At 33.5% G+C, this 23193-nt stretch overlaps 1 protein-coding gene across 2 annotated transcripts; it reads left to right on the top strand.

Annotated features, from left to right (window-relative positions):
• Positions 1-863: 863 nt before the first annotated feature.
• On the top strand, positions 864-22813 carry LOC128986922 (protein 5NUC-like). Of its 2 annotated transcripts, none has more exons than XM_054407535.1 (9): positions 864-1216; positions 3024-3224; positions 4795-4996; positions 6589-6789; positions 8353-8516; positions 16559-16652; positions 19169-19330; positions 21343-21543; positions 22417-22813. In XM_054407535.1, the coding sequence occupies exons 1-9, from the start codon at positions 881-883 to the stop codon at positions 22596-22598; spliced, it is 1743 nt and encodes a 580-aa protein (XP_054263510.1). In that variant the 5' UTR covers positions 864-880; the 3' UTR covers positions 22599-22813. The 2 variants fall into 2 exon arrangements, with proteins under 2 accessions (XP_054263510.1, XP_054263509.1); XM_054407534.1 differs by having other exon boundaries at positions 22414-22813.
• Positions 22814-23193: the final 380 nt, after the last annotated feature.

Genomic DNA, 23193 nt, shown 5'->3' with positions numbered 1-23193 from the left:
GCCAATTTCTTAGTTAAATTCTGTATTTTTGTGTGTACGTGTGTTGGTAACGCATTAATGTCCTTATTTCTCAGTGTTTCACGGAGTGGACAAAAGCACCTTTGATAATGAAAATTTCAACCAGAATAAAGTGTTAAATGGTGAGTTTGAGGTAGTACTTTAAATACGTTTAACCATTGTGGAAAGTAACTGTCAATTATAGGCCTACCTTAGAGCTACGCCTCATGGATCTATAAAGCATTTTTTTGTTTGTTTAATAATTTGATTTAACATATGGACAAACACGATCCGGGTGGCATTTAATTGCGAAGCACTTCTTTTGGCTTGAACTGTCAGATACTGTATTTGCGAAGGTTTATATATAATAGATTTGCCAGCATATCTGCAAATATGCAAACTAACTGCTGTTCTTAATATAAGAAGGTTTCAACTGACTACTATAAGATCCCCGTGCGTAGAACGGGCACACAGCTAGTCTAGTATAACGACACAGTTTTACTTTGGTGAAATAGGTTTAAAAAAGGAATCGGTTTACTCTAAGCCCCTTAATGATAATAATATACCCCACAAGGAAATTTTTACAATTTTCCTAAGCACTAATTAAACCTTTAATTAAATTACCATAATAAACCTGTCTCATTAACTGTAAATGACACACTGAAAGAGGGCGAGGGCATGTCAATTTGTCCATATTGTAACCAATTAATTTCTAATACATTTGTGCACACACAAGGTTTGAAGGCCAAACCAAAATTCGGCAGTGACTTTTAAACGTAGAGTGGTAACATCTGTTTTTAACACCTTGCACACCGAGGTAGGTATTTATCTGTAGTTATTGTGAGTTCTAGCCGGCTTTACAAACGTATCGGACGCTGATACCATGTACCTGTATGCAATACTCTCTGTGGTCTCCTTGGGCACACTGTGCCTGGCGGATTTGAAAGTCCTTCTGCTGCACACCAACGACATGCATGCAAGGTTCCAGCAGGCTGACCGTTATCTCGGCCTGTGTCTGGACGACTCTTCGCCAGACTGTTACGGAGGATTCGCCCGACTCAAGACCACGGTGGAGGCTCAGAAGAAGATTGCCGCTGCTGCTGGAAGATACACGATATTCCTGAATGCCGGTGATAACTATCAGGGAACTCCTTACTACACGTTCTTTAAGTGGGAGATTGTGGCCAAGCTTGTAGACATGCTCGGGATTGATGTGATGGTAAGTTTGATTTTCGTTTTTAATTATTTAAGATATTTCACAGCTGTGTACCTGCCAATATCACACTCAGTTGTTAGACTGACTGTCTCCTGTCCTCTCATTGTTAAGATAGGTATAACCTTTGACTATTAATACAACTCAGTCATATGGTATAATTTAGTATAACAAGGTATAACTCAGTCAACCACCATCACTGCCAGGCTGAATGAAATGCGGAAGACAGATGCGACACACAAAACACTCTACTCTACGCTGGACTCAGAAGAGCCGACCTCGATAGACACAGTTCTTCTGGACTTGAGCTCAATACATGGCTCTGTATACCAAAACTAACGTACGGGCGTTATCTGATCGATTTTAAACCAGACAAAATTTAAAATTGCTTTAATTATTTATTTAAGCTGTCGTTTTGCACTTTCTGCACTCATTTCAACAAGTTAAACAATTTTAAAATATTTTACTAAATAACATCGAGTATATTAGAGTGTTCGATGGTATTTGTCCGATATTGCCTTTATTTTAGTGAAGGTTATTTTCTGCAACAGAAGACGAAACTTCAATTAGTAATAAAAAAGTGTTGATTTTGGTGCGTTACGTAAAAAATGTGGTAGATGTAGGCCTACCATGTAGCAAACACCTGTCATAGGCACCAAGGTCAAACAATACACATTACATGTGGCCAGCTTGCTATTCGAGTATTGAATGAAACTACTAGGCTTAATATCGGTTAGTGTAAAATAAGTGATCTTTAGGTTATCTTAATATTTGTTGATAATGCTTTTTCAGAAAAGATACACCCGGCACAGCAAACTTACAGACTAGCCAAATTTATATTTGTCCGATTGTATTTTTATAAACATATAAAAAAAAAAAATGTTTTCCTTTTCCAAAGCTTACACAATATTATGATTAACGAGAACTTAGTTGTGAAAAGTATGTTTACTTTTGTAAAATATTTATAATATGGTAACCTCAACTGATCAAACTACCGGTCAAGAGAATTGTTTAAATAGGATGAAGCAGAGTGCATGGATGTTTGTGTAGATATCTTATTGTCTTTAGCCAGAAGGTGAAATACTCCAAAGAACCAGAAAATTATTTTTCCAGGGCCTATTATTTTGTGGTTGATACCACGAACCCACTAATACACTAGAAGGGAACGCAGTTTTAAGTGAAGGTTGTGATGGTGGATAAAACTGTTTTAGCAATAGTTTTAAGTTTGCTCCCCTGTGGACCCATCCAGATGATGTGTAATGTTTATACTTTATGCCTAGATCATACTGCTATCTTTTCGAGAGGCTTTTAAGCATGGAAGGATTATCGAAATATACAATTGTAGTTATATATTTAACATCAATAGCTATTTTTGTACTAAGAGTGCAAAGTACGTCATTGCCGCTCGAATAGCTATTTTTGTACTAAGAGTGCAAAGTACGTCATTGCCGCTCGAGAACTGTAGATGGCAGTGACTATTTGTGCTCATAATCCACACAAGATTTTTCCAATCACTAACTAACTTATAATAACACACAGATTCACTTTTTACATGTATATAAAATGTAACGTATGTTGTGTTTGCTTTTTTATGGTTATGTTATTTGCTTACCGGTGATTAACTAATGTATGTACCGGATCCGCGGCTGTGATTAGTGTGGAAACGACAACTGTGAAATCAGCTGATTTAGCGAGCGAAAACTTTCCATTCCCACTCTAGAGCGACAATGAGCTATTTTGCGTACTGTTCATACGAAGTGTATGATAATGTGATCATTTCAATGCAGTGGTACGAACATGTATTATGTTTCAGTCCCTGGGAAACCACGAGTTTGACGACGGCGTTGAGAGCCTATCTCAATACATTGCGAATGTGTCGGTTCCGAATGTCTGCAGCAACCTAAACACCACCCTAGAGCAGAGACTACAGGAGGCTAACTTGACACCTTCATACATCCTAAACGTTGGCAATGTCAAGATAGGAGTCATCGGTTATTTGACACCAGACACCAAGGTATCAAAGCTAAAATTCAGGTAATTTTACGTTAGTAGTGTCAGAAGTCTTCAACAATTCCTATGGATACCAAGATATCGTACCGGAGGTAAGGGCAATTTAACGTCACTAGCGCCAGGTGCAATAGATTAATACCATTGGATATCAAGTATCCTGGCGAACATCTTGGCAACTAGACAAAAGTTTCAGGATTTCGAATACCTGACACTGCTATACATCATAAGTAATCGAGGCTTATTTGACGCCAGGATTTCAAGGTAAGAGCTCTCAGATATTTGATTTTCAACACCTATGTACCTTATCAAAGTTTTTGGACAGTCGAATTCCGTAGCATGTGAGTCATTAGTTAATTTGAGGTAGAGTAACGATAGTACTTTTAGGACCTATCCTGGCGTTAATGACATATATAGAAATAAGATACTAAGTGCTATCACGACTAAAGCATTGCATTATCTTTGAGCAACGGGGGTGTTTTACTGTCAATAGAAACACTCCTACGATATCGTAACAGACCTTTTAGAATATCTATAGGAAATTGTTATTTAATCTGTGTTTAACTAATATAGTTTTTGCAGTGTACACGATTTAAGATATGATATGAAGAGGAATGTGACTAGTCAATGATCTTTAACATTTCACTTGCTTTGACCTTAACTGCCAAAAGCTACGCTTATTAATTGTGTTTAGAAATGATTTCGAAAGACAATACAATCCAATTATCAATAATTCATGAGTAACAAGCTGTATGAATATATGAGGAACCATTGTTTTTACCAAATTCATAACTCACATAATTATTTTGTAATGTTTAATTGAAGAGTGTTAAATATGGTTGTTGATAGCCTTAGTGTTAGCACATTGGATTTCGAGAAAAATTGGAATTGAATAAAGATGACGTCGTAGGGTGTAACACTACTATTGTAAAATTGAATTCTATTGTAAATGGAAGAACTAGAGAAATAAGCTTCATTTTTTTAATTTTTAGGTTTTATTGAACTTTCAACTTGACACATGAGTTTCAATACCAATAAACCAGGATTTAGTTTATGAACTATCATTTTGAATCTTGAACGAAAAATCATGCATTACAAAAAGTGTTCAATATAAATTTAAGTGATTTTCTATGAAAATTGTATTTGTTTATAATTTAAATAATTTTGAACTGGAGTGTAGTGTGCTTACTTTTAAATTAATTGTGTCCTTTATTTTGAGCCTGTTACATTGTGACGAATGTAGATAAAAATCAACATCCCATCATTAATTTTAAGAAAGTGATTTTCATTTGTTAAACTGTATTACTATCTAATATAGATTTTAAATTAACTCATATCAATCCATAACTTGTCATGTATATGCACATACGTTTTCGTTGTCAGACGCAATGTGAAAAGTGCAGCCAATGATTGAAATATAAAAATGTGATTTATGAGATGACTAGTGTAGCTTTATTGCTAACTATTTTTATTATATTCTTTTAATTATCTAATAATCACTACAGTATAAGCACTTGGCAAAAAAAAATTTAATAGAAATATTAGACAATATTTAGGTATGTTGTTATTGTTTCCAGTTTCTGGCCCATGTGAGGAAGGTTAAGTTTCTTGACGAGATTCCTAGTATCCGCAAAGAGGCACAGAGACTACGCGCTGAGAACGTTAAGATCTTGATCGCTCTCGGACACTCTGGGTACGTCATAGATCAACAAATCGCCAAGGAGGTCGAGGAGATAGACCTCGTGGTCGGAGGTCACTCACACACCTTCTTGTACACTGGTAACTAATATGAAGCAACATGGAGGTCATATTGGTTTCATGATATTTCTTACTATTTTTATGGATCTTGTCCAACAACGTAGACTATTTAGCAGCAGAAATCCCTATTGGGAATCTGGAATTGGTTTACTCTTGGCTTTGATTGGACTCAAGTAACGATTCAAGTCTACGGATGGAAGTTGAGCCGTGGTCTAGATCTGTTGTTCGCTAAGACCAAAATCTCCCCGCACACTCGATGAAGAATTCTCACTCATATTTCTTTAACTGTTAGAAACATCCTAACAAAGACAATTGTGAATAATCAGGTAGTCATTCTTGGCTGCCATATAGCTTGGTAGATGCATTTATCGAAATTATGTTGTTAAAAACATTTGCTGGGCTACTCCGCAAGCTAGTATGTAATGTTAGAGGTCTACCATCTAGTAACGGGAGACTCGTATTGTGAGTCTAGTGACACACTGTTATACCCCCCATTGACCCATTGCCCGTGTGGTGTTCAGTGGATGTGTGTCCATTAGTATCTCATCTTTGCTCTTGTATAATGCATTCGCCCTACAATCAAACAAAAGATTGATTTGCTACAGATAATTGATTTCTGATACTTGATTTATAATATCTGTTACATACCGTAGCTATTCGAATTACATTGCTAACTGTAGACCTCCTGTTCTCCATTATTCATTGTTTAAAATTGCAAAAAAAAACCATTTATACTTCGAACGGTTACGTTTGTAGTTTTGCAGGATATACACTCGCCTTTGGCTCGCTGGGAGCTCAGCCCACAAACCCCCTTTTAACTTTTGCTACGATGAGAAATGGTCACGGGTGACAGGATGTTGCCCGGGATTTTTTTCCTTGTTAAAACCTAATGATAAATTTGCCGTTTAAGAGAATTTCGTCGGTGAGTTTAATAGACTGTAAAAATCTATGAAACTAAACAGCTCTTTCTTCATTTATTTATGAAAAATAAAGATGTAACTAAAAATTATTCAGTAAGTAGAATATTTCAATTTTGATATTGACTTTCCACCAGCATTTCACCACCAGCTAATAACTTGTTGTGCTTCTTCATGAGTATAAAGTTAGAAGGCCCTTTTACAAGCCCTTAATGAGTGTCTGAACAGAGAACTGAAGCAGTAAAGTTAAAAGCATATATAGAGTGGTACCCTAAATAAGAAAGTAGTTAACAAGAGGTGGGCAGCTTTTAAAGATGATGGGCCAACAAGAGCTGGGTCATTACCTAGATTCTACAGCATTTTTCTTATAAAAGTTCTTAGTTTAAGCCATAAAATAGTTAAGGCCACAAAGTCTTTTTACTATCTAGAGATAAAAACTTATAAAGCAATGAAGTGAAGTGATGCCAGAGTTTCTTCGATTATACAACTTTGTTTACATTTGCTTAGAGAAGCAGAAGAACTATTCATCAATTTGTAACTATTAGATCTTTCTTGCAAAACACTGATGTTATTCTTTTGAGCTTTTTTAATTTGTTCTTGCACTCTTAGGTAATTTTAACCCTGAAATACTTAAGACAACATAACTGTCTATAATATATGGTCATATTCATAATTATTTAATTTATTCGTTCGTAGGAACTCCACCAGACCCTGAAGATATCCCTATAGGAGACTACCCTACAGTCATAACCCAAGCCAGTGGCAAGAAGGTGCCCGTGGTCCAAGCATACTACGGCACTAAATACCTCGGATACCTGGAGTTGGACTTTGACGACGGAGGAAACCTGAAGAGTTGGAATGGAGAGCCAATACTTTTGAGTGGCAACTTGCCTCAAGGTAAGTCAGCTCAGTTTCTTTGCTGGCTGTGGCCAGAATGTATAAAATAAATTAATTGAAAAAGTAATTTTAACATTTTTATCATTTTTAATTATAAACTTTTTAATACTGAAGAGCATTGTAGCATTGTGCAGATTGCAATTTGCATGAAAAGCAGGTTGTGCAAGATTGTACCCATCAGGATGTATAATCTTCCATTTTCCGTTTCCAGTATAACACATTCTCTATAACATTCATTGTTGGTGTTTGCTTGTCGTTATGATAAATCAACAGATAGAGAACATTAAGCCCAGAGTCATCTAAAAGAGGATTGATGATTAAAATTCGTAGGGGGTTATATATCATTAGAAACAATCTTCTAGGGTAGAAACCGATAGTCATTTTTCACTGGTAAGAGGTGAGAGTGTTATAATAATATACCTCTAACATAATATCATTGACTATGAATCAGTCAATGATAATATATTGTGGAGAAAGATGCTAATATGGCAAGTAAATGTTAAACTCAAAAGACGTAGTAACAAGGCACTATAACACCACGACGAGACAGATGAAGTCGGTTGTGGAGTAAACAATTTCTATTGTTGCGTTATAGAACAATGGATTGGCAGATGGTTGACATGTTTCAACCGCTGTTGTATATTTGACACCACACAGAATTTATCTCTTAATGAATTCATCAACAACCTCTGTCAGAAACATTCGTTGAATCTGATGTATTCCTTGAGATAAAAAACGCGTATTTCAATGTCGTGTAAATGTTTGAAGTTATGTGATTTGCTCTCTCTAGCACCTCTCTGGTTTAAATAAGAACACTATTTTATGCGTTCATTGTTTTGAATATGTTTAAGATATGTTGTTTGAAATAAACTTCAAAATTCATACCAAAATAGTAAATAAAGAATTATTTTTATAATAAAAAGGCAATCACTCGTTACGGCGTTATACTGTTAGATAACAGAACCGGTAGTATTTTTACTGAATCTCTCAGTAAATGATTTTGAACTATAAATCCCGCAGGCCTTTATTCCTGCTATCTCTTTTAGTGGAATACTGACCTAAAATCACATGAAACAATTGTAAAATTACTTGAGAAATAACTGCTTTAATTTTTTTTCTGATCTAAATGGATTAATTAATTAATCTCACTAAAAGAAACATGATATCAAAAATATTAGAAGTGATAAATGAAAAAAGTGGAATTTAAGTGTAGCCTATATTATTTTCATTAATCATAGGAATGATATAATAATGGTATTTTTTTAATATTTTTATCACAAACTACGTAAGACATTAATTTCCATTTACATTTGTTTAAATGTATCATATACAGTATATTATTGTATCCACAGCGTAATATCCGCTATTAAAGTGCTGTCCACTCTTTATTCGTGTATACCATAGTGGTACCTTTATTACAATTTTAGTTCAGTAAGTTTTTCTCAAATAAATAATTGTGCAAGCAAACTTTGGTATTGTTAAGTATATGATATGTAAACGCATACGGATTTTTGGTAGTTGGGCCTACTATGATAATTCACTTATGGGTTCTATTGATTACAGATCCGGACGTGCTAGCGGCACTTAGGCCCTACGAGAAGGAACTTCATGACAAAATAAGCAGAGTAGTTGGTTACTCAACCGTGTTCCTAAGCAAGGAAAACTCGGCCTGTAGGCTGGAAGAATGCAACCTTGGCAATATGTTGGCGGACTCATACGTCGACTACGTGAGCCTTTACATTGTGTATTTTAAAGTTATTAAGTTAATTTGTACTTAGATACATCTGTTTTATACCAAAATTGCATTTGCTGTTTACAAAATTGAAAACCCAATAATAGATCAATTGTTGTCATTTGTCATGAGAAAGCCCTACTTGTGGTGTTGGTAAACAGGAGATTCATTGTAGCTATTTTTACATGTTACAATAATTATAGTTCATTGCACAATAACAATCCACTAAGTTTTGAACTCAATGAGTACAAGATTAGATTCCGGGTTTAAAAGTATTTAAAAGTAATTTAAGAATGAATATTGCTTCAAAGCATTAAAACTAAATGCAAGACAAATTTGTGTCTCAAAACATCCTCAACATTCTAATTATGTATACCTATACTATTTATCCTAATGGAACTTAAAACCAACATATTTTAAAACTTAAGTTTCAGTCTTCAAAAGATGTTTGTTGGTCTTTTGGTAACATGTTCATTGCTAAGAGTTAAAGAAAATATTTTTTTTATTCAGAAAAATTGGTATGCGAAGTAAAATTATTACTATGTCTAAAGAGTTTTAATCACCTGAGTTTTAGTGGTTATTTATTTTCCAGTTTGAGATTTGTTACTCTGTTGCAATAAAAATGTATTTTGAACTTCATATTAACCCTACAAATGATTCAATGTAAAATCAATACATTTTTGTGTACTGCATCACTAATGCAGTTAGTTTGGTAATAACATTGATAATAGTTGTAAAAAGATGGTCCCTCGCAAATTATTTCAGTGAATATTTTAATAAATTGAACCTATGCAAAGATAAAGATAAAAGTCGTTTAATTTATGCAAGATAATTTAGTTGCGATTCTCACAGTAACCCTTTTTGACAGGAGGAGATGTTTAATGCTAATTTATTCAAGAGGGGCCGCTATAGGCCTATCTAAGGTAGATTTGAGATTAACCAGACTCAAGTCTTAGTAACCTCTATAAAGTTTAGAACCGTTTCGCCATACTAAGTTATCAGACATTTCACAAACTCTTATCTTTTTCATAATGAAAATGTATTAAGCTTGAAATTGTTTAATAACAAAATGAGACTAAAATAATGACTGCAAAAGGACAATTGATCATGCAATAACCAATGACATTGTATAAATAAGAGTAAGGTGGAAACCATAGAACAAAGGGGCTTTTAAATTATTCTTCCGTATCATTTAATACACTATTGAATCTAAATTCATACCTTCGAGCATAATTCAGACCAACGTTCGTCGTATTCATTGACGTCTTTTGTGAGTTTTTCAAGCATGAAGTTAAGTAACAATTAACAAGCGCCATATTTATTAGAATGGAATAAACATGATTACCGTCCATTTTCTATCCACCAAAATTTGAGGGATCTGTATCTTTAACCATAAATGTATTTTGGTATCTCTTAATGAAATTTTCTTGAAATACAGGGTGAGGGAAACCCCCCGATCTATTTCCTGTAGCGCACTGTCCAATGACAGGTCTTAGGGTGGTGGCGATAGGCTTGTTGGAAAGCCTACACTCTGACATTATCATGGAATAGCGGTTGCCTGAGTTAATCGCATTCATTATTGTCTCTTATTTAAAAAGCAATTATCAGTCATTACAACTCAGTGACAGTTCAGTGCAGGTCGACACGGAGTGGAGAGGTTCCGTCGTGTAGCATATAATCATGTGGTGGGTTACTAAGAACTTTAGAACAACAGCGTTTACGTTCAAAAAGAAGCTGGCAAGCCGTAACTTTTTAAAGCTGACAGGTGGTAATTAAGTGTCTTTACATTACATATGATTGTCTATTGAAATTATAAACTATTAATTATTAACCATTTCAGAGATTGGGTGAGGATTCATTTAAAGATTATTTTTATTTTCTAATAATACGATATTGCCCTTTGTTAATTTGGTTTATGCATGTATAAGCAAAAGGTATTCACTACTAAGAGATGGATATTTTTTTACCGGTACCGGATTTTACAGAATTATTTAGACGTTCAATGACAACAATCATTTAGGCAAATTATTGTATATTAAGTGTATTAATGAACATTCTACAATTTTATGTAATTGTCACGATATCAGAAAAGAAGAATCTTCAGATTTGTTTAGTGGAAATCTAATTATTTACCGTGACAAAAAAACACTTAGTATTGACATAAAGTACATAATTATGAAGATCTCTTTATAAAATGACATTTTGTTTTATTAATATTTGTGGAGAAAATTTACCTGAACTTCAAAGTAATACCTAAAATACCTGTGTATTTACTCTGAGCCTGAACACAAGGGGGTACCATACTCCTTTAAATTGGTGTGGGAACAGTATGTATGATAATTTACGTCAAGTGTTAGCTGTGTCCCATTTAGTAATTTTAATACTTTATGGACGAATATGGAGAAGATTTTTATATCATAGTAAGACTGCCACATTAACATCAGTGGGAGTTTTTACAGTTTGTAAAACATATATTTATAAAAGAGGCTGGTTACGAATAACAATTTAACTGTTTATACTTAATTTGGGTTGTAAATTGTATAAGAACATTTTATTTGTCATATTCACCTTAATTCGCCTGTGTATCACTTGAAACATTGTACTTGTAAGTTTGATTTAAGTCTTTACAGGCCTTTAAGTCTTGTCAAATCGTATCGTGTCACGATTTGTCACTTATTGTGTCACATCAATATTTTTGTGAATATCTTGTCTTAAAATATTTTATACGGTGGCAATAAAATCCCGAGAGAAAACCTAGACGTTGCTTCTCGTACTAAACTCTTCCTAAGGAACATTTAAGACACAATCATTTCCTCAGAATTCTAGAACTCACATAACCCACCAAAATTTTTATGATTCCTCTTACTAAATTCAACAGTTATTTAAGCTCATCATTTTAATTTCACGTAGGTAATTAGTATTAATTAGCAAACACCGCAGCAAACCTGCCGACTGAGCGAGTTCTCATATGTTTGAATTGATTTTCAATTAAATTTAAATAACATTAGCATTAACGAGTACTTAATTTGCTGCTTGAAGGAAATGAATAAATAATGTGTTTTAAGAAAATATTAATAGCTTTGTATAAGATAAATAAATTTGCGAAGTTTGGTCAAAATATACCCATTAACAAGCAAACTACAACATTTTACAATATTCTCTATAAGAATAACATGGAAATTGAAAATTTACAATTTTCTCTGTTACGTACCAATAACCGTACAAAAACACTTTGATATACTAAATTATTTGGTTTTTAACCTCTTTAAGAAGGTTTATAAAGGAATTTTATGTTTTGAGGTTCAAAAATGACAAAACCCAATTTTTAGACCGCAAAACCCCGTTTCCATGGTCCGATCATGGTGGTTCACAAACTCATTCAAGTTTATCCTGCCTTACACCTTTAACCCAAATTTAATCAAAATCGGACAAAAATTGCTGCCCTATAAGGAAATTTGATAATAATAATACGTAAAATATATTACATGAAAAATAATGGAATCAAAAATATTGTAGTTAAACGAATTTAAGATAAAGATTGAGTGAATATATTTATACGTCAGCATAATAAACCAAAATAAAGGGGTTTTCATTGCAGCAAATCAAACGAAAATAAAAACGAGTAATACAAAAATAAAACTCTATAAGCTACAGGTACTGGATGCTCACTTGACATCAAAACTAACTCCATTTCACGCCATTCAACCGATGGCAGACGCACTTGTGATAACGCCCGCTTAAAAGCAATTCACGACCGGAAATAATTTGAATTACATGAATGCGGGAAAAAGGGTTTGCTTTACAGGAGCGATATTTGGAGTATTTTGACAAATATTAAACCATGTTTGAAAAGAACCCTTAAAAGTTGTTAAAACTATGGAAATGTTATAAAGACCAACAGTTAAAAATGTTATAGTTAATTTATATAGATAAATAGATGATTACTATAGAGAATAACGTATTAACTCTTCAGTATTCAATAGTAAATGGTGTTATCAACCTTACAATTAATGTTTTTCGATTTTAAATACAGGACGGCTGAAAAGTAACTTGCACCCCCCCCCCCTTTAACTTTTCAGCCATTTGAGATATTTGAAATCTGTTTGCGGCAACCTACATAGATATGAGGGGCTACAATAATTATGGTCAATTTTGAAAATTTTTCCCTTAAGGGTATTTGCGGTAGGGGGTAGCTCAAAATTTTCAAACGAGAAGTATAGTCGAGTTTGGTATCATTTTACAGGTCTTGACGAAACATAACAATTGACATAAAGAAAACCAAAATCGGCCTACTAATAACAAAATGGCGCCCTAAAACGTTTCAAATCTAAATAACCATGAGGGTGGCAAAAAATTTACTTTCACCCTCTTTAACTTTTGAACTGTTTGAGATGTTTGAAATCAGTTAGCAGCAACTTGTTTGGATATAAAATGCTACAATAATTGTGGGAAAATTTTGCCCTTATGGGTAAATATTCTATATATTATTATATATATTAGGGGTTTTAATATTCTTAGGGTAGTGAGAGGGTGGGGGGTAGCTCAAAATTTTCAAATAGCAAGTATAGTCGAGTTTGGTATATCTTTTTGCAGGTCTTGACGAAACATAACGACTAACATAAAGAAAATAGAAATCGTACCATTAATAATAAAATTGTGGCAAAAAATGATTAAGACAATGGCCATTAAAAGTAATTTTGAACTGCCATTTTGTTATTAGTGGGCCGATTTTGGTTTTCTTTATGTCAATTGTTATGTTTCGTCAAGACCTGCAACATGATACCAAACTCGACTAAACTTGTTGTTTGAAAATTTTGAGCTACCCCCTACCCCCGCTACCCCTAAGGGAAAAAATTTCAAAACTGACCATAAATATTGTAGCCCTTTATATTGAAACTAGTTGCCGCAAACCGATTTCAAATATCACAAAATGTTCAAAAGTTAAGAGGGGGTGCAAGTTACTTTTCAGCCACCCTGTATAGAAAAAGAACTGTGAACAATTGTCGTAAATAATCTTCAAGATAAAAGCTTGATAAAAATTATATTTATTCGATGATTACCTAATCATGAAAATTAAAAATATATTCATGAAATAAAACATGTAACACACAGAAATAAATACAAATAAAAAACATACAGTGAATTAAACATATAACGAATATAAACAAATATAGGGTGTGGCAGGGAAGTATCCCTAACTTAAAGATGGCACTGTGAGTAGTAGGGATGTGCTGGAGGAATTAGGGTTGGCTTAAATAATGCAATTGCTTTGGATTGTTCTACTAATATCACACCATCAGTAGTAGACATGGCCTGGCAAGGTGAGCAATGTGCATTCGAGAGATAGATTTGCCAAAATCTGTATTGTTGCTATGAAGCTTGCGCTGCAAACTCGTTAACGGGTCAACTTCCACAAAGCTGTTCCAGAATGCAAATCCATTTTGTGGTGGGTGCAGGAATTCTGTGAAAGTGGTAGTGTATTGCGAAGGAGATTTGGGGCTCCCAGAACAGCCCTAACTCCTGAAAATATCATCCAAAATATCAACCTGAAAATATCAGCCTCTTCTAAAGATTTATTTTGCAGTCTCCTCCTTGTTCTGCTTGTAAGCATGCATCCACACAGGCGTTGTCTAATCGTACTGTGCACCGTATTCTTCATTAATATACCTCTATTCATACAAGATGGTAGTTGCTCATGAACTCACACAACGGGACCGGCAACAACAAATGCAGGCAGTGAAACCCTATTTGTGGACCCTATTGGTTGTGAACGAAACTGCGTCAAAAGGTATCTTTAATACATTGCAGTTAAAAAGTTAAAATATCATAAGTGAAAAGCTATACAGTTATACATTGTAAAAAGCTCTTCAAGGCGACATAAAATGACTGAATTTCAGCTCTCATGCTTCAACAATCTGTAATTGAAATCTAGCATGCAATGGCAATAGAAATACAAGCTGTATATATATGAAGCATCCTTAAACAGCTTTCCTGTGACGATATTTCACAGTAGTTATACATTTATATCAATTGATCCTACTGAAATTGTATTTAAACGTTAGTCTATAGATCAGTTGGTACACATTTATGTAATGCAGAATACTTTATAAATTATGTGTCTCAAACTTAGGTTTCCTGTGGTGAGAGCATTTACTATTAACATACAGTATCGTGTCCGCATGTCTAAACAAAAAGTATATTTACTTTTGTATTTGAATTTAACTAGAGCTGTTATTAACCACGATGTTCTGCCAACTCGTGAGGGAATAACGTCGAAATAAAATTCAAATTACTCGTTGATTATGCAAAGGGTATTACGTTTGCACAAATATGGCCAAATAAAGGTAATATGATCCGTTTTATGTAGAATTCATTGCTGTAAAACATGTATGGATTTCATTCGGGTTAACATGTTTGTATGTTTAACTTTTTGTTTAAATGCTTGTCCGAGATTGTTTTTTATCACATTACTTTAGGCTGGACCTAGATTTGTTTATATTATCACTTCAATAAAATCCATTGGTAGTTGGGATTTGAACCCCAGACGTCGAGGACCTAGGTCCCGCGCTCTATAACTTGTCCAGCTCCCTCCCTTAGTATGCCATACTAGTTTTCAACTATATATAATCAAGTATTCAAAACTGTTTTGCCAGAAGGTTGCAAATAATAAGTAATATTTTATTTTTAATTTTAAAAACTGTTCTTCAATAGGGAGTTTTCAATAGGAATGTCAAGAGTTTTTAGCCGTTTCAAGAGCAATCATGGTACGACTGCGTTGACGACCGTTACATCTGTTTTGTGGCAACTTACAGTCCAATAAAAATCGGAATTGGCTCAAGTCAATTTGTAAATATGTCTTTATTTACCAAAAACTCGCCCGGCTTTACCATGAGGGTGGAGTATTGAAAATATTTTTCAAAATTGATCAAGAAATGTTTGTTATATTTGCATATTTTGTTCAACCCTGTTACACTAAAGCATCAAAGCTGCGACATTGACAAGTTTATTTTAAATTTTCAATCACGTGAGAACATTTTTTCATAAAACCATATTACAGTAGTGCAAAATGTCAATGTCTACTTTAGAAGAAAAAAACTAAATTTCACTCCACAGCAACAAATGCAAACAACAGTGATTTTCTTCTTACTATGATTTGTTGTGTTCAACCCACCTCTTGTAATTTGTTGTGTAAATGTTAGCTGAAATCCACTCGATCACAAACTCATAAGAGAAGAAAATGTCCATAAAAATAGGACCTTTTTTGCTAATAGGCCTACAACTAGCACTACATTTTTTTAATGTTATATTTACTGGCAATCCTGTTCAAAGTTAGATTAGTATGAGTTTCTCGGTGGTATTACCTGTACCATACATCATAATCGAAATTCTGAATTGAAACAAAATAATGATAAAACGGCTGGTACGTTGGTATAAAATAATGGTACAAACGTGTAAACCTACGTTTATTCGAACGAGTTCGCGAACCAGCATGATCGGACCATGGGGACGGGGGTTTATGGGGGGTTTTATGGGGAAAAATTGTTTTTCCAATTTTTGGCCCTAAACACTTAAAATTTAGCATTTTCTTTCCAAACCATTTTGTAGAGCTTAAAAAAACAACTAATTTAGTATATTGAAGCGTTATTATGCGCCTAATGGTTAGGGTGAAAATTCCATAAAAACTGTAAATTTAAAATTCCCATGTTATTCTTATGGAGAATAAGTAAACTGTTGTAGTTTGCTTGTTTATGATCCATATTTTATGATCCATATTTGTTTCCCATATTTTGATCAAATTTGGAAAATGCATTCATTTCATACTAAACTATTAACATAAAAAAACACTTTTTTACCCTCCCTGCTGCAGCAAACCTAAGTACTCGTTAAACTAATGTTATTTAAATAGGGAATAAATGTGATATTTTTAAGGAGATATATTAGTGTAAATCCAATCAGGCAAATGGAAATTCGCATAGTCTGCAGGTTTGCTGCGGCGGGGGTATTTAAAATTATCAAGCTTGTTCGCCCTTGTTTCAGGCTACCCGTAAATACACGAATAGTCAGGGTTGGACCGTGGCTTCTGTAGCCTTACAACAAGCTGGTGGAATACGTGCCTCTATCAATCATCAAGGTGAGTGGACTTTTTCTAACTTTTTCTTGCCCTTCAAACCTGCCAGGCCTTGATTGGCAGTGGTTAGTTGGGTTAAGTACTTAAAACTATATTATAAACAAACACAATTTAAAATTAACAAAAAATGTCATTATTAGAAACCACAAACAAGTAATTGCTGAAATAATTATAACTGGCAATGTGGCTATACATCTCTAATAATTTCATTCTTTAACTTAAATTAAATCTCATTTTCTTTATCTCTATTTATTCGTCATCTTATGACGAAACTATACAATTAGTAAACATTTTCATAATAATATTTTTAAGATTTACTAGTATTTTTCTCACAATGATGTACGTAAATATTATAAAACAAAAGACTTGTAGAATTATGAAACCTTACTTATATTTTCTCATTTACAAATTGTTATTCGCAAAGTATTGTGTCCTTGTTACGAAATAAAATTTCAGTTTAAAAGATTAATGTACAAGACTAATATAATTTTTTGTGTGCATTTCGTTATCGTTGTAAAACAAGGCCCCAAAGCTATTTTCCCCGATGGCCATGTGTAATCTTTGCTCAATAGTTACATTTGAATGTTTTCCCTTTGTACTGTGTTTATAATTTGCAAGTATTCTGTATATGGCTTGTTATAAACATATGTTACAACCCTTTTGTTAACTTTTTCCTTGGGGTTTTTTGTTTGTAAAACCAACATGGCTATTTGGCAACCTATAAGGGCAATGTTAAAAAGAATAATTAGGTAGAGGATTTCGCCAATCAGGTGTTTAGACCTACAGTCCCTCATTTAAGTCTTTAGTCTAAAAGCTTCCACAGGATTTAAGGAACAATTTTATAAATATACACATAAAAACTCACAAAAAGGCATACATAGCTCATATAGAGTATAGCATCTTTCTTATTTTCTTTTTATCTTAAGCGACATTGTATACGAGTAAAATTTGGTCTAAAGTAATGTAATAATTTATTTTTTTAACTCATTAAAACATAATAAAACAAAAATCATAAAAATGAAATTTCAAAATAGAATCACATTTAATTTTTTAACTTCATAATACTACTGTAATTTGGAAAGCATTATGTCAGATTTATTTATTCATATAGTAGTCATTAGATTAAAATTGCAACTATAACTCTTTAGTGATAACATTAACTACTCTTAGGTGACTAGCTTAAACATATAATTAGAAGTTTTAAATCTTACAATTGAATTAATTGAAATTTATAGCCGCACAAACTTAAATCATAAAATGTAGAATCTTAACATTATACGCTTTTATTTCCTACGTGTTCCTAGGATGTTTATAGTAGTCATTTGTTATTTATATTACAACGATTCTTCGTTTACGGATAAAAGCCCAGTATGGAAGCTCACGGTATGGAAAAGCCTGGACATATAAAGAAGGGTTAGAGGAAATCTTTTCCCGGTTGAAGGAAATTTAGGGTTATAGAACTGAGCAACAGGTGGAAGCCGCCCCTGTCAATTGGGACTTGTACAACTGTCGACAAGTGCATAAAATGTGGTCTTGGGCTAGGATACGGGCTGATTGATAACTAACGTATTGCTAACCCGGTGGTATTTAGGAACAAGCTTGTTATCATATTTTATTTTGTCAGACAGTTGTCCTAAGGATGTCCAGCTTCGGTAAAAAGACAACATTTCTTTGTTTTATAAGGTATATTTTAGTGAGAACTGAATCGAATATAACCAACAGTTTCTTTTGTTGTTTTTAGGCGTCGTTATACAATAACTTGTTTGTATTGTAAAAATATCAATATTGTGTAGTTTTATGATGAATTGTGAGGTTTTAAGATGTTTTTAGGCGTCGTTATACAATAACTTGTTTGTATTGTAAAAATATCAATATTGTGTAGTTTTAAGATGAAAAATGTCTTCGTAGGATTTTTATTAATAAAATTAGTAACTTTAAATTCATTATAATACGGATAACGATCGTTCCATTATAATACTACATTGACTAAATAAAAGGGTTGACAAATATTTATTTGTAACGAACTTCGAACCTGTTGGTCATATAGTAGTCATTATCAAGTTGTTTTAAATAATGAATAAAGAAAATCTTACTCATTATTAGGATAGTGGGATTTTATTTGACGTAGATCTAAAGTTTTTTATGTTTTAAAAAAATAATGTATAGCTTTATTACACACATTTTGACATAGAATGAAATCAAAACAAAAAAAATTAATATAAAACAAAACGAAAGCATAAAGCACAAGAATTACCCCTCCCCCCAAACACAACTTGATCAAACTTTGTAGTATGTACCGCAAAACTGTCGGTATATGAAGTTAGTTGGGGGCGTCTTGTGGTTGACTAAATTAATCAGACGACACATTTTTTATTTGTTTCACAGCCTGATTATTTAGACAGTCGTTATTAGAGTTATGGTATTGCCAAACAATACCTTATGGAACGTTGAATATGTTCATTTGGTAAACAAATATTCTTAAAAAATCAATAATACATAATTATTAGTATCTTTTGCAGGTCCCATCACTGTAGGAGACTTGATTACGGTGGCGCCCTTCAGTGCCACAATTGTTGTGAAGGAAATAAGTGGAAGCCTCTTACTACTAATGCTTGAGTTTGCCGTCCACAGATACGAGGAAACTTTCGACGGACATGTGAACGAGTTTCTACAAGTTGCTGGTTAGTCCTAATAATATAATAAGGTCATGAAGGTAATTAGTATTTGGTGAGTCAAACTTTTATTTTTACTTGCATTAGTCTAACTAGTCTCTGTGTTTCCTTAAGAGTCTCTAGACTGATAAAAATGTCAGGGGGTTTGTCATAAAGTATCTAGAATATCATATGTGTTTTTAAAGAATCAATGTTCACACAAGGGCCTGTGGCAAATTTCACAATTTCAGATTTCTAATATAAGTAAATAAATTATTATGAAAATAGTTAGTTCGTAATTCAATTTCAGACCGGTCAAAGGAGTCCCTAAATAGTAACTGTGCCTGTAACACTAAATTGTGTTAGTGATCTGATTCGTCAAACATATTTATTTTCTTTTTTTTCTTTTTTTTTAACAAATAACTTTTTATGCACATGTAGGACTAAGAACTTTAGATACTGCAATTTTAAATTTGTAGGCTACTCATTTATACTTCACATTTGCAGAAATAAATTGAAAATATTTTTCCCACCAAAAAGATTTACATTAAATTTAAAGCAATTCAATTAAAAAAAACCCATATTTTTAATTATATTAGTCAAACATTTATCATTCAAAATAATTTTAATTAAATGGTCAAATGTTTTGAATGTTAAAAAGGTGTAGTCGTGGATATTTTTTATTACTACGTTAGAAAATGTCCCCAAGTAAATTATTTGGCTTTTAAAAAAGTGAATAAGTTTTAATAAACAATAACATATACACTTAAATTCAAACATGCTGTTATTCTAGCAATAAAGTTATATTTAAACTTCTGATTTTCACAATATAACACATTATATTGAACACATTTCACACTCTAATTAAGTTATCAAATTATTTATGATTTAATATTAATCTTTAAAACTAATCTCTTTCGTTATTTTGGTGTATTTTGTTAAGAATAATTTAAACACCGACGTAAATCAATAAACATTTATAATTTTCTTTATACTTTTAACCCTGATCAACATTATTTACTATGATGCAAGTAGAAAATTACTTTTGTGTATTTCAAAATCAAACCAAATAAGGCCTTAAATAACTAAATAAATAAAATGGTTACCTTTCTCAAAGCATATTACAGCTGTGGTGTACCCGGAGCGGTGGCACTACACACGACACTGGGGTAGCCGCTACCCTAGTGAGGAGCAAAGGGTGGTTGAGGGGGTGTTGGTGGGGGAATTGTAGGGGAAGTAATGGGCATGACAGTGCAACAGATCTGGGCACACCCTCCACCTTATGCACCAACAGGTAGCACTAACAGGTATCTGTTACAGGGTCATCACGGTCAAGCCACTCTTGGATACTAGGTCTCTCCACACTTACCTTTATAACTGCCCTTGGGCTCTCATTAATTAATTACTATCTTTGAGCTAATTTTTTTATTATGTGTTATGCTTGAATTAGATGTGCTTTTAGCTAATAAACCTTTATTATTTCTTAATTACGTAGTCAGCTACGACTCGTAAAAAAGGATAGACGATGTCATTTTTGTCAAAATTACGAGGAGGAAATATTGATATTTGGTGCTGTTTGGTACAAGTTTCTACTTTATATAGTTCGCTAAATATAAGCGCCGTTTTAAAACTCGCCCCCCGATATTTCCTCTATCAACTCGACCAAGTTTGCACCTGCTGGAGGGATGATAACATTGACTTTGTATAATTTCCAATGTGCCGCCAAACAGCGATTAGCAGTGAAAATGCGTTACACTTTCCGTGCCACCTATTAACTTGAACTATCAAATTTTACGCACAAATGTTATTCTTGTATAGGACCTTCTGATGGCAAGGTGAAATTATAGTAATAGCTGGAATCGAGTTAGGTGTAATAATGTATGTCCAAATGTAGGAAAAATGTATTATCAAAATTATTGTTGCTGTACGTCTTTCTTCTTGACATGGTTAGTTTATTCTGATAACGATTCCGATGAATAATTACTGAAGTGCGTTTATTAGTTTTGTAATCAATGACTCCTGATTCCCTCTTGAATGTGCAGGACTGAAGGTGGTGTACAACATGCAGGCAGCCCCTGGCAGTAGAGTAGTCAGTGTACAGGTTCGTTGTGCAGACTGTGGCAAACCTGAATATTTACCACTCGACCAGTCTGCCATCTACAAGGTTGCAATGCCGGAGTACATCGGTAACGGAGGAGATGGCTTCAGAATGCTGGCCAATGTACCTGACACTTACGTATTTGGTATGTTATCTTACCCTCTAATCAAAATACCTATTTGATTCTGCGTAAAGTCAGTACCTTGGACGGTGTCGGTTTTGTCTTCTCGACAGATTGTCTGGAATACATCAGGTTACCTAGCTGTAAACATTATGTGAATTCCACAAATTCAAAACGTGATGCTAGAGTTTAGGTTTACAAGGTTTCAGTAATAGGGCAGAATTTTAACCATGAAAATATAGGTTTCAAACCTCGTGAATTAACAAGTGCCTTGTGATGATGACGTGATCAGGATAAAAGTTCACTTCTCTAGATATCAATAAAAGGTCAGGTTTACAAAAAAAAAAAAAACATTCTTCATTTTGGAGACCCTCTTCATCTTAAAACTAATAAAAAACTATTGTTTTTTTATGGACGGAAGTTAAAATCCTTTACGCACTCTTAGACACTCAATATCCTTCCAGTAGTGTCACGCTAATTTTCCTCAGATTACCAGCTAAAACATCGTTTTCTTTCGGGCCACTAGCTTGGAAATACAATACTCGGGATTTTCTTATAAAATTATTCACAAATTGAAGGTCAAACAAGTTATATAATGGCCTCGGTGAACTGATGGACAAAGCGACGGGTTCTCTTCCAGGAGAAAAGCTCCAAATATACTGTCAGGAGCAATTTCTATGTCAAATATCACGGAAGCTCGGGTGTTTTATGCGTCACACCAAAATAATATGTGCTCCCCTGTGACTGCCATGCCTGAGCAATACAGACAACTCGAGTTAGCAGTTTTCCTGTAGATAGTAATTCATTAAGTAGTATATTTACAAGAGAGAAAGTTTGAGTTGTCAGCTATCCGGTTAAAAGTACTTTATGTAATATAACATTTCATGTTCCCAGAAGACGTCGACTACATGGTCCTCTCCCAGTACATAGAGAAACACTCCCCGGTCTACCCAGCTGTGGAGGGTCGGATAATCATTCAAAACTACACGGACGGATCTTCCTCAGCAACAACGATTACTGTGTCACGTTTCTTACTTCTTTCTATAATAATAATAACTATTATACTACGAAGTAATTAATAATTGTTATATGGACTTACTTGTATACAAGAGAACCGCATTGTGAGTCATTCAAACAACTATTATGTATATTTGTATATAGGCCCTATTTGTATTGGCCCCTACTTGTGTACGCCAGCAACGCTAGTTCCCATAATAGCACCAACAACTTTTGTAATAATGTTGCAAAACTATCAAATTAAACATGTTATTTTTTAATAAAGCCGCCGCAGAAAACCTGCAGACTAAGTGAATTTTCATTTTGCCTAATTACATTTTCACTAATGTCTTCTGAAAAATGTCACATTTATTGCCTATTTAAATTTACAGTTTAACGAGTACATAGGATTGATGTTACAGGGAAGGTAAAAGAGTTTGTTTTTTGTTAAATTTCACTAACTTTCAATAGTAATAACACAGTTGTTTAAAATTTTCAGTTTTTGAATATCCTCATTAGCTATTCATTGAAAAGTAATAAAGCAAAGTAATATCGACGCTGCAATATTCCCTATAACTCAATCAAAATTCAGTATAACTTATTCCCTATATGGGAAAATTGCTAAACGGCTTTTTAGAATAATGGCATTGTTATTTAAGTTAATAAATGTATTTATTA

Source organism: Macrosteles quadrilineatus, unplaced genomic scaffold, assembly GCF_028750875.1.
Source record: "Macrosteles quadrilineatus isolate MER2022 unplaced genomic scaffold, UCM_ALF_1.0 Scaffold_2__2_contigs__length_208266976, whole genome shotgun sequence".
NCBI lineage: Eukaryota > Metazoa > Arthropoda > Insecta > Hemiptera > Cicadellidae > Macrosteles > Macrosteles quadrilineatus.
Note: the sequence above shows the minus strand (reverse complement) of the source record. Positions and strands in the feature narration are given on the sequence as shown.